The 14,986-nt window shown below is 42.4% G+C and overlaps 1 protein-coding gene across 2 annotated transcripts in view; it reads left to right on the top strand.

Annotated features, from left to right (window-relative positions):
- The window catches only part of GABBR2 (gamma-aminobutyric acid type B receptor subunit 2), a 477,515-nt gene that overhangs the window by 454,367 nt on the left and 8,162 nt on the right, over window positions 1–14,986 (top strand). The window contains exons 16-17 of one of the 2 annotated variants that reach the window (XM_086469193.1): window positions 3,786–3,968; window positions 6,769–6,898. In XM_086469193.1, the coding sequence (XP_086325319.1) occupies window positions 3,786–3,968; window positions 6,769–6,898 (313 nt within the window). Of the gene's footprint in view, window positions 1–3,785; window positions 3,969–6,768; window positions 6,905–14,986 lie in introns of both variants that reach the window. The other variant, XM_086469192.1, reaches the window with a different exon arrangement.

Below are 14,986 nucleotides of genomic sequence, written 5' to 3'. Positions count from 1 at the left end.
GGTTCTGGTGCTAAGTGGCATCCCTGGTGATGGTTCTAACAGGGGAACCAAGAACTATATATGCAAAAGGAACAAGCTAATAAATTTATCTCAAAGTGTTCCCTCTGGAAGAAATTAGAGGCACAGACTAGCAATAGAAGCTGACTTCCGATCTGCAAAAAAGCAAAGTAATTCGTTCTCCAGGACTGACTTTACAAGTTCTGCAATTCACTTCTCAAATATTAAAAAGCTGTACAGGCATATGTAGTCATATTTTTATTCTGCATCTTAGGGAAGAATCACAACTTCATTCTAAATTAAGGGAACATTCACAAATACAGCAATGGAGAGTGCTTCAAATACTGCGAGATTTAAGTGTGTAAGCTGTATGAAAATGCATATTAAAACTCTGATGCCAAAAATACCTCCGCAGAATGTCAGAACTCTCTTCAAAGAGAAAATACTATTAATGCTGTGACATGCTCTTCTGCCCCTTTGCTTTCATGCTCCTTTCCCCATCCTTCTTTTCTGCTGCCACAGGCTCTGAAATGACTTTTCTGTTTCCTTTTTTAACCCCTTCAGCTGCTCTTCTTTTAAACCCCAATTACCCTGCCATAATTTTTTCCTCTCAGTTCTTTCTACTCAAAACACAAACATGAACCGTAGCCTTCTAGCATGAAGTACTTAATCTCATTCCATGTATTGTCAGGTTTCCAAATGCTTCGCTGTTTTGCATTTAAAAATGGTCATTGACTCTGTCAAAATTGAAACTGCACAGATATGAGGCAGCAAGACACAAGTTCCACTGACTTTGTGGACAGAGAAAAAGAAAAAAAGCTCATCTAACCTCATCTCTTGTGGACTGTGAGCCAACAGCATTGCCCATGGACTTTTCTATCTAATTGGCACCAAATGAATGAATTCATTAGGGCGTATGTCCTTGTGGCAAAACATCCAGTCTTTAGCTATAAACTCCCAGATGAAGATGAGTCAATTGATGGATGGCTATACTTCTATCTTATATTCAGTTTGAACTCAGACCACATCAAATTGTAAAGCTTTTATCTTGTAACACTTTTGTCTGCTAATTTAAGAAGCCTTGTAATTACCATTCTTCACCTTTAACTTCATTTTAATGCAGTTTTTGGTCTGGGAGTTAGACACACCAGCCGTTACAACCAGCCTAATTAGAATCAAAGAAATGGGGCAGAGGAGAGTCAAGGGGCTCTAGGAAGACTCAGCTACAGCAGGTTACTCAGGGACCTTGAGCAGCTCTGTCTTGATTATCTCCAGGGATGAATACTCCCCAACCTCTCTGAGCTTGACCATGCTCACAGTATAGAAAGCTTTTTTCTGGTGTTTAAATGAAATTTCCTCTTTTTCAGTTTGTGCCTCCCTTCCTTTCATGGGGCACCACTGAGAAGAGTCTGGCTCCATCCTCTTTACTCTCTCGCATCATATATTTATACACACGGGAATAATGTCCCACTCCTACCTCTTCCATCTCAAGGGTAAACAATCATCAGCCTCTGCTTATATCATAAAGGCTGCAATTCTTTTCAGCCCTTCACTGGGCTTTCATCAGTACACCCATGTCTGTCTTGTACTGGGGAACCCAAACCTGGGTGCAACACTACAGGTGTGCTCTCACCAGGGCTGAGTAGAAAGGAAGGATCACCTTCATTGGCCCATGGTGCTGCTGGCTCATGTTCCACGTGGTGTCCACCACAATCCCCAGCACCTTTACTGAAAAGCTGCTTTCCAGCCAAACACCCCTCAGTCTGTTTGGGTGGGTGCTTGGGGTTTCTTTCTCCCCAAGGGCAAGACTTGGTATTTCCCTTTGCTCAGTTTCAGGAGATTCCAGTCTCTTGACATCCCACTGAATGACAGCACAATCATCTGATATGTCAACCCCTTCTCCTCTCTGAGGATCATCTGCAAAATTGCTGAGGGAGTGCTCTGTCCTACCATCCAGGCCACTAATAAAGATGCTAAACAGTATTGGTATTGATCCCAGCATGAATCCCTGAGGTACAGCGCTAGTGACTGGCTTCCACAGTCCTTTGAGCCTGACAGTTCAGCCAGTTTTCAGTCCACCTCACTGGCCACATACCTAGTCACTACGTTATCAGTTTGACTGTGAGGACGTTATGGGAAACAGTGTTGAAATCTTTGCTTAAGTCAAGAAAAATAACTCTCTCCCCTCATCTACCAGCCCAGACAGCACATTGAAGAAAGCTATGAGGTTGGTCAGGCAGGATTTCCTCTTCATAAATCAACAATGACTGCTTCTAGTAACCTTCTTGCTCTTAATATGTTTGGAAACGGCTCCCAGGAGGATTTGCTGCAGCACCTTCCATGGACTGAGGTGAAGGTGACCAGGTTGTATTTCCCCAGATCCTCCTTCTCACCTCTCTTGAACACAGCTGTGGCATTTCCTTTCTCCCAGTCCTCATGAACCTCTCCCAATCAGCATTGCCTTCCAAAGGTAATCGAGAGTAGCCTCGCATTGGCCAGCTCCCTTAGTCCTCAGGGATACACCTCATCAGATTGCATGAATTTATTGTGTTCAATGGCTTTAGGAGTCTGAGGAGGCTGGGATTTCTGAAGGCAAGTTTTACCAGTAAAGACTAAGGTAAAGAAGATATTGAGTACCTCAGCCTTCTCCATCTCCTTTATCACCTGAAAAAGGAAATTTATTGTCTTCAAGGATCATGCTGATCTGCAGACTTGGTCTGTAAATACATGCCAGGGACAAAGTGCTTCGCTATCTGATCAGTCAGATCTCTCTATCAGAAATTAGGTCCTTATGTCATGCCACTGCAGCTGCAGAAGAGTATCATGCTCTGAAGAACAAGAGGAACCAGTTCCAAAATGGGGCTATACCGCAAAAACTGGTGGTGCTGGGCTTACAAAATGATTGCCCCTTCTATCTTTTCAGACAACTCAATACCTTCGGATTTATGATGCCATGCCTATGCTCTTGGGGCAGGGAGCTCCTTCAGCTTTGTGTGTATACAAATAGATATGTATGCTGCTTGGCAAGCAATCATAAATTCTGTATTCTCTAGAGTACTCTGAGAAGCTCTCTTCCCCTTGCCAAACAGCTAGTAGCTTTCTCTCCTCATGTCGAGGTGATATTTTCACATTGTCACTGAGTGTTAAATCTTACTTATATTTGCTTGAATTAAATATGTTTAAGGTTAACCTTTTTTTAAGTGGCTTATTTAATTTATTTGAACAGATTTGGTTTATTTTGGGTCACTAAAACCTAATTAAGTTTCCGTTGTCTCCAGAGTGCAATCTCCCATGAGTTCTTTCTGTTAATACTCCTGCTTCATGCCTCTCTCTGCTTGAGTGTTACTTGTAACAGTAGGAAAGGAGAAATTTGAAGCGAAACTGTGCTTGGGAAGACAAGGGCTTGGTGGGTAGTTTTTTTCTAAATGAAGAAATATATCCTTTGAAAGTATAAAGGTATCAGTGAGGGAGAAAAATATGTTTGATAAAATATTAAAATATATTTAAACATAATTATAGTCCAGTTAAATATATTTTAAACAAGTTTTTTCTCAATGTTTTTTGAACGCTTCCCTTTGCAAAATCATTTTGGTTCAACCTACTCTGTAAGGTTGTTCAGAAATCATCTCAAGTACTGCACATGGTAAGCAGAGCTCACTTTCCAGAATTTTGTACTTGGAAGTCAGAAAGGAACTCTTGGTTTGCCTTTCCGGATTTTGAGATACAAAATAAATAGCTGCAGAAGTAAAACCGTGGACAGGATTTCTTAAGGCTTTTAAACCTTTCAGCTCATCACACTGAGGACAAACCCAGATGCAGCCACACAGAACAGACGATTTCAGTTCACTCAAAATCAGAAGAAAGAAGATTCAAAAACATCAACATCAGTCACCAGCGTCAATCAGGCCAGCACATCTCGACTAGAAGGATTGCAGTCAGAGAATCACCGCTTGAGAATGAAAATTACAGAGGTATTGTTTATTGCAGATTCTGCCTGGGCATTTTCTTTTAATTTTTTGTTGCAATTCTGTAATCTGCTTTTATGGTTTAGAGGAAAAAAATATCTTTCCCCATGGAAAAATATTTAAATAATAGGAAACAGATAATTTATATGAATAGCTAATTAATACAGCGAATACTTAGCAGGTGTGATGAAATGAAAATGTGCCTTAGCAAATTAAAATGAAACTTCCCCTATTTATTTGTAACAGGCAAATTACCCTGCAGCTTCACACAGACGTGCTGAGCACTGCACAGCAATAGCTCTAGAAGCACAACCTTTACATGCGAGCGCAACAGACCCGCAGCCCCAGGACACTTAAGAGCTGTCTTTGTTCCTGTTTATGGCTCAGTTCAGAGACTGCTGTTGCTCTTATTTCTCAGCCTCTCTGACACTTTGCTCAAAAACTTGCTAGAGAGATTTTTACATCTGCCATGAAACAGAATTACCTATTTTCTTAAGGCAGAAAACACCTTTACGACCATGTAAGCTGACCCTTTTGGCACAAAGGCCAAGGTTTCTTCAGTCTGTGCCGGAAGAGTACTTACGTGGAGTGCAGGATTCCATTAGAGCTATGGTTTTACTTACGTACATCCTGGCTCAGGAGACCTCAAATGATGACAAATCGGCCTTGAAGACTGCCCATTTTCTGAGACGAAATAACTGTAACTGACCTATATCTTACAAAAAATTAACCTGTTGTTGCCCAGTCTGTGAAGTATTCCTATACCTTGAAGAAAAGGTATTTTATTGCAGCCATTACTTCTTCATCCAGTCTTTCAAACTAAAAGATTTCAAACTGAAAGAGGGGAGATTTAGATGAGATATTAGGAAGAAATTCTTCCCTGTGAGGGCGGTGAGGCCCTGGCACAGGCTGCCCAGAGGAGCTGTGGCTGCCCCCTCCCTGGCAGTGCTCAAGGCCAGGCTGGATGGGGCTGGGAGCAACCTGGTCTGGTGGGAGGTGTCCCTGCCCATGGCAGAGGGGTTGGACTAGATGGTCTTTAAGGTCCGTTCCAGACCGAACCGTAGAATCATAGAACAGTTTCTGTTGGAAGAGACCTCCAAAATCATTGAGTCCAACCTTCATCCTAGCTCTGTCCACACCCCTAAACCATGTCCCTAAGTTCAACATCTACCAGTCTTTTAAACACCTCCAGGGACGGTGACTCCACCACCTCCCTGGGCAGGCTGTTCCAATGCCTGACAACCCTTTCAGTAAAGAATATTAATTCCTAATATCCAGCCTGAACCTCCCCTGGTGCAGCTTAAGGCCATTTCCCCTCGTTCTATTGCTTGTTACTAGGGAGGACAGACCCACCCCCGCCCCGCTACAACTTCCTTTCAGGTGGTTGTAGGGAGCCTCTTCTCCAGGTTAAACAGCCCCAGATCCCTCAGCCATTTCTCATATGAGACATGATTCTATGATCTTAACTAATGACAATTGTCTAAGTAACCAAAAGGTGTTTACTCAGACTTCCAAAGACTCCAAAAACAGAAGTTATCTCTGCCTTGTTAAAAAAGTTTAGCTCAGCTTTGCCAGGTGCCTTTCATGTGAGAACCTTGCAATTTTTAATGAAGGCTGAGCTGGCTACTGGCTATTTCAGGTTCTTTATCCTGCTGCAGTTTTCTCTACTAAGCCTCCTACCTCACAAGATCTCAGCCTGTGCCTTTCAAGGCTCATGGCGGTGATCGCAGGTAAGACTGGTCGGGGCAATTGAGCCATATTTTTAAATTCAGTTAAGCCACCAGTGAGTGGTATGTACTCTGGACACAGCACCCTGGACAACTGTTCACAGAGAGCATCCCAGATCACCATTAAGATGCTTGTATCTGGTTATTTTCCACTGGGGCTGTCGCTAACTGAATACAAGTTGGCATCCAGGGAGAGCACCCTGTTCAGCTCAGCGCTAAACGCTTAGGGGGGCACCAACCTGGGATTTGTGCTGTGGCTCTTCCAGTCAGAAAACATCTCTGATTCTCTCCCTCTCCCTCTAGTCTTAAAGGACCCTTTTGGGGAGAGAGCGGACTGGGATTTTTGTTTCTTCCCCCTCTTCTTATTTCCATTTTTTTCCCTTTTGGAAAGTTATGCTTGCGGCAGCATTTTAGTGCTAGCTATCAGATTACACAGTTTAAGACGCAAACATGGGGGTAATTTTCAAATCACAAAAGTATGGAGTGTTCTCAGCTCCAAAACTAAAAACTGAGTTGGCTTTTCTTTGAAAATTCGCACACAGAGAGACAAAAAGACTAACAGGAGTCTGTCCCTCTAAGGTAAAAGGAGCAAAAATAATCTTTAGGAAGACAAAACATTTCAGGTAAAGCTGACTGCAGTTACCCACATGGCTGGACATGTCCCTGATGCCATAGTTCACTTATATTCTCCTGTATGTTCGATAATTTGTTTGACTCAACAAAGTGGTTACAGCTATGCATGCCACATTTGTACACATGAAAAATAAATAGTTGAGAGGTTTTCAGACTGGGCTTTCTAATGCCCATTTCTTTCTCATTCAGCAGTGCATCTGAATTGCTTAAATGGTCAACTACCAAATCTTATTCTCACACTATCACAGCTGAACACAGTTTGTTACTTGTAGCATGATTTTTGGAGACAGTGTTATAGTGCTATAAGAAAACTGTACTTGGCACAGTGTGGCCATTGCATTACTACGGGCCTTCTAGCCTAATCATAGAAAGCTGGGCAGTTACTGCAGGTACCTGGAGCGACGACTCTTGAATTTTTAGGGATTCATACGCTTTCTGTTTTGCAGCTGGACAAAGACTTGGAAGAGGTCACGATGCAGCTTCAGGACACCCCTGAGAAAACAACATACATTAAGCAGAACCACTATCAGGATCTTAATGATATTCTTAGTATACGGAACTTTACAGACAGCAAAGGTGAGAGTTAGTAAAATCCATTAGTAGCTTAATCTGTGAAGATTTTGAATAGCCATCTCATTGGATTGGTTCCAGACCACTCAGACCTTGGTAAGACAGAACTTTAAACGTTTTGGTTGCGTTATAGAAGGCATACAGATTCACATAATAAGCTATGTGGTACCCACTGAGTAGCTATTTCTCTGTTCTTATGTCTTCTGTTGTGTGTATAGTACACATGGTAAAGTGGGAAACTTTTAAAAGCATACTTGTGTTCAGAAGTCGAGTTTTCTGTGCTGCATGGAGGGAGGAAAGTCACAGGGTGTTTCAGATCTTAGGAGAGTTAATTGCGCCAGCCTTCAGCAGTAGGAAGCCCAGTTTAATATGTGCTTGTCTGAGTAGAACGTTCAAATCCTGCACGTAGAAGAGAAGCATGTAAATATTTCAGTGCTGATTTGGACTCTAAATGTAGACTTGAAGGCACTCATGTATGAAAACTCTTCCCTAGGAACTGATAAAAAAGGATTTCATGACAACTGTAATATTCCTAAGTCGTTTCTACTGTGTCTCTTGCATTGCTCCCTGAAGAAATACATGCGAAAGAATTGCTTCCATTAAAGCTATTTTGCTTTTGGGAAGCAATAAGATCTGGTGCATAGTGCAATAAAGAGAAAGCCAGGACACCCAGCTTCCATTTCTGACGCTGGAATGGATCTACTTTGTGACTTTTGGCAAGTGACTTTGTACAGCTGAATATTCCTATGGTATGTGAAAAACTAGTTGCCCTGTGTTGGGAGGCCATAGCCTTACATGTTAGCTGCAACGCTGGGCGCAGCCTCCCTGTTGATGTGGCAGCATAAGCTTGGGTAAGTGGAACAGGAGCTACTCCTGTAAATTTAGTTGTTGGAGAATAGTTTTAGAACAACAGCAACAGTTCACGTGTGCTTTTGAAGTATACTGAAATTTTGGTTAGATAAGGTGACTTTTTCATGTGCCTTTTGTTTTAGCCTAGGTATACACTTGGTTGTGTAACTCGTGGCAAAAAAAAAAAAAAAAAAAAAAAAAGGAAGAGCTCCATAGAGTTCCCAGTGTCCTTTTTAAAATGAAAAAACAGAAGGGGGGAAAGGAGGAAAAGGAAAACGTAAATAGCTGCTGGAGGCGTGTGATTATTGGGCTGAGATCAGCAGCAAGAACTAACATCAGTGAGTGGGATGAGGCAGTTTTACCAAGTGTTTGAAAGGAACACATAGAATGTTCCACTCATGTCAGATGCTCCAGGAAAAATGATAAATCATGAATAATATTTCAAGCAGAAAAGATACATTACATTATGCCAAATGCCCATCTGAGTTTGGGTATGAGAAATAAAAATGATTCTCAAGAGATACGCTGGGTATAAATTTAGGATGGGATGCTTCCCACAGCAGGTTGCACTCCATTAGCAGTAGGATGCTGGCAAAGAAATCAAGGAGAAAATATAACCTTTCTGCACTTAGTGGTGGCTATATCTACAAAAGACATCGATGCCTAACTGCTGCTTTAAGCTGCAGCATCCAAGATTGTGTTCCTAATTTTCCCCGTGTAATTAAAGAGCCTTGATGTACGGAGTAGCTTGGAGCTATGTATTATTGGGATTTACAGAGTAGATATTCTTCTGCTTGCTGAAGTTGCTGGACACAGTTTTCTACCACATAAAGCTCCACACAAAAGGGGACGGGGGGAAGAAGGGTGTTTCCCTTTGGCCATCTTTATGTTGAATAGGTTAGAGCATCCATTCACCTGGGAATGAGGAAGACCTGGATCCCAGTTTGCAGCAGGTGTCTGAAGCTTAGCCCTACACCTGGTGCGAACGCCCCAAGCATGAGTATTATGGAATATCCTGATCCTGACTCAAGTGACATCAAATAATCCTATTTCCAGGCTCTCAGCCACCATGTTCAACATCCCTTGTTAGCCTTTTCCTGTCCCTCCATGTCCATTTCTTCTGCCTCTTGTTTTGTCTCTTTTCGTGTTTCCCTGTCCCTTAGCTACATGTCTGAATCTCTTCTCTATTTCTCTCGCTGCATCCATTCCTGATAGTCAACCTATGTGCTTAATTTAAATTTGCCATTCCAATCAAAATAACAAGGCTTTGGAGAATTCATGCTGCTGAGTCACTGCTGTTTCTGTGCAGATGCAAACAGACATCACTTAAACGGTACTTAAAAAAATTCTGGCCCTTACGGCTACGGGAAAGCTAACTCTGACTGACATAACTATGCTTTCTGTAGCTATGTATTTCATGTAACTTCCTGTAAATGAAAGCACAAAACCTTGAAATTATGCGTCCCTGATGGTACTTGAGCGAAGCTTCGGAGCTGTAAATAATTTATTAGCATGGCCTAGAAGTGACCGTGTCTCTCACCTCCACCATGCAACCGGGGAAGCCAGTCCAACGTTGTTTTTAAGGTGATAACAACGTTTGTGCCTACCTTGGACCTTGTAACAAATGTGAGCTGAGAGAGAGGGGAGTAGGACAGTGAAGAGACATGCTAAAAATAGCAGCCGACTTGGAGCTAAAAATCATAGCAGATCATTTGCCCCATTCGCATTGTGGACACGGCTGAATCCTATGTCAATCGTCTTTATAAAACACCTTGCTGTTCAGAAGGAGTTCACATGGAGAATGCCGTGTAGTGTATCCCCATTGCTTGTGCTCACACAAATTCAGGGCACCGCACTTCAGCGAACAGATGATAACACAGGACTTGTGCAATGCATCTCGAACAAGTCCTAATCAAACTTTAATATCATAGTACACTTCGGTAGGTTTCTGATTTGTAAAAATTGTCCAGAGTTAAAATTCCTAACCCCCTAACACAGCCAAGTGCCAAAGGAGGTTATTTGATTCTTCCCTTCCTTCCCCGCCACCCTCAATTACATCAAATATGGATTTAGGATACGAAAGTTAAATTACTTTAGGCAAAATAGGTAGACACAGCTGTGCACCCCTATAGCTGCCTGACCTCAGGCAAAGTTTCATAACTTTGGGATTCCTGATTAGTTATTAACAGCAACAGCTCCTGCTGTAGCCCAGGAGCTCTTTGCTGACATGGGGACTCCTTTACAGCACATTTCAGTACGTCTCATTTAGAGAGAGATATTATCTGGGACATTCATCTCTTGTTCACAAACGCGTAATATCCCTGAGACATCTACAGCAATTAGGAAAATGTGGCTTGTAGTTTATGGTTTGATTGCTTTTTTTTTAATGCAGGCTTTTGTCTGCGTGTCTAGATAGCTTCGTGTGGTCAAGCAGTCCTCAACGCGCTCCATGGACCGTGGCTCTGGGACCTCGAACGGCTTCCCCAGTTGAATTTAAAAGGGCATCCCCTTGACTTCGCTTGATGCATTCCTCAGATGATTCTGAGTCACTGTGTCTGCCGGCGACCTCGGCTCTGCGCACAGCGCCACGTTAGCATCTCCCCCGCCGTTCGTGGGATCAGGTCGCCTTGCTGGAGCAGCAGAGCCACATTTACAGCCTGGGTTTGAGGCAGGGGTGGGCTGCAGGTGAGACCCACGCTTGGCTCGGGCAGGCCCTGTAACTAGCAGTGCCGCTCAGCCAGGAGAGCCGAGCTTAGAGACATGGCTGAGTTTTTTCAGGCTGACATTTGGAAAAAGGAGGACAAATGCATGTAACTGTGATGCTGTGTGAAGAAGAAGGTTGTGCCGCACAGCTCCAGGGAAGAAATACCCTGGCACGGGCACAAACCAGAGCTCCCTGCACCCATGTAACCCGTGTGCCAGAAACAGGAGAGACTTTGTGACGGTAGAAGTTATTTCTACTGCGCAAATTCCTGCAGAGATAAAAGTTACTGAGGAGAAAAATAGAGAGGGAAGATATTACGTGGTTTTGGGGGGTTTGGTAATTTTGCTACGCTTGGAATCTTACTATCTTACTCTATTTGACTTCTATTTGACATTTTATTACATGAAATTATTTCTACATGAATGATTCATAGATTGTAAGAGTTACATAGAAAGCCAAGCTCAGAAGACATCCTGCAGAAGAATCTCCGTTTATTTCTGCCTTTGCCAGTACATTTCAGAGTAGCGTGTTAGGGAAAATTAATGAATGACAGCCATCCTGTGGAAAGTACGTAAGAAGTAAGAGACAGCCTTGCCATAGTCCCCAATTATGAACGAACCCTTTTTGCAAGTTCCCCCTCTGCAGGCACCCTTGCTTGCTCAGAAAGTCTTTTCTGTTTTGCGCCAGAAAACAGCCTTTACTCATTGCTGTAAACGGACCGGGAGCTTTCATTTGCATGTCAGATATGCCTACATACTGGCAGTTGTCACTCCGATGTTTCCTTGTGTTAGTTTTTCCCCATGTAAAAGCAGCTCAAAGAAAAACAGATTTCAAAAGCATGTTGCTCATAAATGCGAAGTGAAACAGAGTTCGCCTGTGATAAAGGGGGGAAATATTACTCCTGTGGAGTTAGTGTGATTCAAGCATCAAGCCTGAGATTGAAATCACAGATTCAAAGGAAAGGCTTTCACAAATAACTCCCTTAAAGGAATGCTGTTTTAAAGAAAGGATATAGTTCATTATATCCCTTATATGTAGATATATAGAGAGAGATACCTATACTAGTATCTATGTATCTATGAAGCCTCTCAAATAGATTCGAATCCTGAAACTGGAGCTTCTTTCTATTTCAAGAGGGAGACCAAACTGCCAGAGGTTCAGTACCTGCCCTTCCTTGCACAGAAATACATCTATAGTAAAGGGAGTTTCTTCTGATTTAAAGTAGTTTAAATCAGAGGAGAATCTTGCTGGCTTTTCTTTTTAAAAAGTCTTCCTTTCAGAACATAACTACAGAAGTCGTGACTGAGACTGCCTGGTGCTGTGCATTTAGTTCAGGAAAACTTTTTCTGATATACCCAGCGGATGACAGGATCATTGTATTTTTTCCTTTCATTTTACTTTCTTTTCATCCTACTCATAGGAAAAGCAGAAACTGGCTAGTCGTGTTTCACAGTCCAGACAACAGAACTGTGAAAAATTAGAGTAGATTTTTAAAGTCTACCTCTAGCTTTAAAGTTTCCAAAGTTCTTTAGTAAATCAGCAAGGTTAGCTCTGCCAGCTCTTATAAGTCATCGTTAAACCACACTTGCTTCTTTGTGGAGCATAAAATACGCTTTCTAGCAAAGAGAAAACAACAGTGGATTTGAAAGATGTGGGGTGAAGAGTGGTTCTGCCATCTAGTTGTAAGCCATCAGAGGAATATTGCCGCTAAAGTGTAATGATGAAGATGTTCAACGAAGGTGCAGCGTGCAAACCTCAACAAAACAAGTTAAAGAAATGTAAAATGTGGGAAGGAATTGCAGCGGTGGCAGTCACCTGGTGCTTTCTGCCTGCAGCCGAAGGGGAGCCGTTAAGATGCACGGCGCGTTTAAGGCAGCTCGGGTCATTTTGACAGCACCGCGTGGCAGAGCGGTTATCCGCACGGCGGGTCTGGAGCCAGCATCACCCCTGGCAGAGGGAGAGGCGAGCGGCTGGGAGCAGTGACCTCCTCGCTGAGCCTCTCTGCAGCCGGCGGCGGGTGTGCTCTTGCAGCTCGGAGCTTTGTAACTGGAAATTGTTCCTCTGCTGCAGGTAGGCGAAGGTCCTGAGCTAAAGCTGCCTCTCTCTCACCGACAACTGGGCAGAGGGTTTTGTTTTCTAATGAACCCATCAGCGAGCGCCGTGCGAGGCCTTCGAGATCCATTTGTCTTTTTTCCCCGACGGTTTTCTGGATGGAAAGTGCTCAGGCATCACTTAACCAGACTTCTGGGTTCCGGTTTGAGGTCTACAAAGGTGAAAATTACTTAGAAAGTGCTTCTGGCTAATGTAAATTCAATTTTGAAGGTAGCTAGATCATCCCAGTGCAACTTATTCCGTAGCATCTGCAGTGGCAGACAGTACCCTGCGAATGAAGGACATTTTTCAAGTGACATACTTAATGGACAGAGGAAGAAAAGATGGGAAAGTACTAAAAGCAGTGCTACACTTTCCAGGGGAAACTGGGAACTCTGGGTGTTTACCATTACCCTTAATTTATTTTCTTTCAGTTGTTCACGTGTAAAAAATCAGTTTCCTCTATCCTTAAATTTTTTAAGTGCATATGGTGATAGTGTTTTTTCTTTAAGCTTCAGCTCCTGGAAGCATATGACTAAGTGAGAATCTTGCTCTTCGTTATTTAAATGAAAGGTAAATGAAAAATAAATTAAAAAATCAAAAAAGAAAGATATTCTAGTTTCCATAGCTGCAGAATAAAAATCTAACAACTCTTCTCCCAAAAAGCTTAACAAATAAGAATTACCCAACTTTTTTGAAAAGAAGCAAAGGCAAAAGAAAAAAATTCTCAACATTGAGACAGTTTTATGTGGATCTTGTCTGTATTTATACTTATATATTAAAACTTGTATATGGTAACCTTGTATACAGAAATTATGCAGTGTATTAAGGGGGAGTCATCTGCAAGAGTGGTAGAAAAGGGTCTATTAAGAATACCACACAGTGATATATGGGCAGTTGGTGTTGAGGGGTGAGTAGGCAGAGAATATATGATTTCTGCTCTACTTTAATCTAAATCCCCCACCTTTTTGACAGGGACCACCTCCTTCTCTCTCACACACAGCACAACTGAAAGCACAAGAAACCCCTTTAGGGGCGTACAACACAGATTAATTTATGAAATCACCTACTCCCGAAGCCCAGTAATTGCATATTCCAGTCATTTGATGAAGAATTGTATCTTCAGTGGCTTTGTAAAAGTTTATTTTAGGGTTTCTCGGCCAAAGGAGTTGGAACCCTAAAATAGTCAAATAATAGACCTTTTCCATCCCTAATTACAAGGGTTACTTAAATTTCAACTTTGGTCTGTATCATAAAGTTAGCAGTTTTCATTGTCAGCTTAGATCAGCTCAGGATTGAACGTTGTTTTTAATCATGGAAGTAAAAAGTGTTCTTCTCTACGTGTCTGTTTATAGACATCACAAGGCTTTTATGCAAATGTCAAGCTCAATATACATAGAAATGCGATATATGGAAAATAAAAACTGAACACTTGTGACAGCAAATGCCACACCAGCAAACTTCAGGCTGCCCTGAGATGATGGACTTCATTGCTTGTCTCAGCCACTGTCAGATTTGACTCTTTGCTATCCTCCCTGCACATCTAAACCACCACTGAATCCTGTCATATCTTCCTTTTAAGCACTCTTCTTGCTACAGCTGAATTCCTTAGCTCTCTTCTGCTGACATTTTCTTACCCCAACAGAAGCAGCCTCATGTGTTCTGGTTGCCACCTTTCTCACCCAGACCCTTCCGTGCAACACGAGTGAAAAATCTCCTGCTCTTCTGAGCTGTAGTGATCCCCACGTGTGCACATCTTTACATCCTTACCTATTCACTTCTTTCCAAGTTGCTCATGAGTTTTTTCACAGCAAAAAGAGAATGCGAGAGAATAATGCCAGGAATGACCACGCTGGGAGGGCAATTATACATGTTGGAGTCTGCCCTCAAACCATTCCTGTATCTGCTTCCAGTTTCTTTCCTCACTCTTTGTTTCTGCTGCTTGTTTTGTCCCGCCAGTGCTCATCGATAATATATATATTCCTAGCGTGCTGGGGCCTGAGCATTATTTGGGGCTTTTGAGTGTTAGTAGAACAGAAAAGCAGCTTAAGCCTTCAATATGCACTGGGGTTTTCATGCTATTTTCATTTTCTCTTCATTATTTTCCTTCTTTTCCCCCTCATACCCATTTTTACATTCAAATCCTCCAGTGTCCTTTTCAAGAACTTACCTTCGAGTCCTCTTCCATGCTGCCTTAATGCCTGCAGCAATCACTGTTACTCTGTGTGTGTGGCAAACAACTGCCAGTGATGGATTTGGAGCTGCTCTGTAATTATTTATGAAAACTGTGCACTGTCCTCATTACTCAGATGTTTTCCATGTGACTTTATTTGGCTTAACACAGGAGGAGACTTTGGAAAAGCAGGCAAGAACAGAAAGGATCGCCGGCGAAGCCAGCCTTCTTAAAATGGCTGTGTGTTTGTCCCGTTTCTCAGGGGGACCGATGTCAC

Source organism: Leptosomus discolor, chromosome 8 (genome assembly GCF_034619465.1).
Source record: "Leptosomus discolor isolate bLepDis1 chromosome 8, bLepDis1.hap2, whole genome shotgun sequence".
Taxonomy (NCBI): domain Eukaryota; kingdom Metazoa; phylum Chordata; class Aves; order Leptosomiformes; family Leptosomidae; genus Leptosomus; species Leptosomus discolor.
This window is presented reverse-complemented; position numbering and strand designations above follow the sequence as displayed.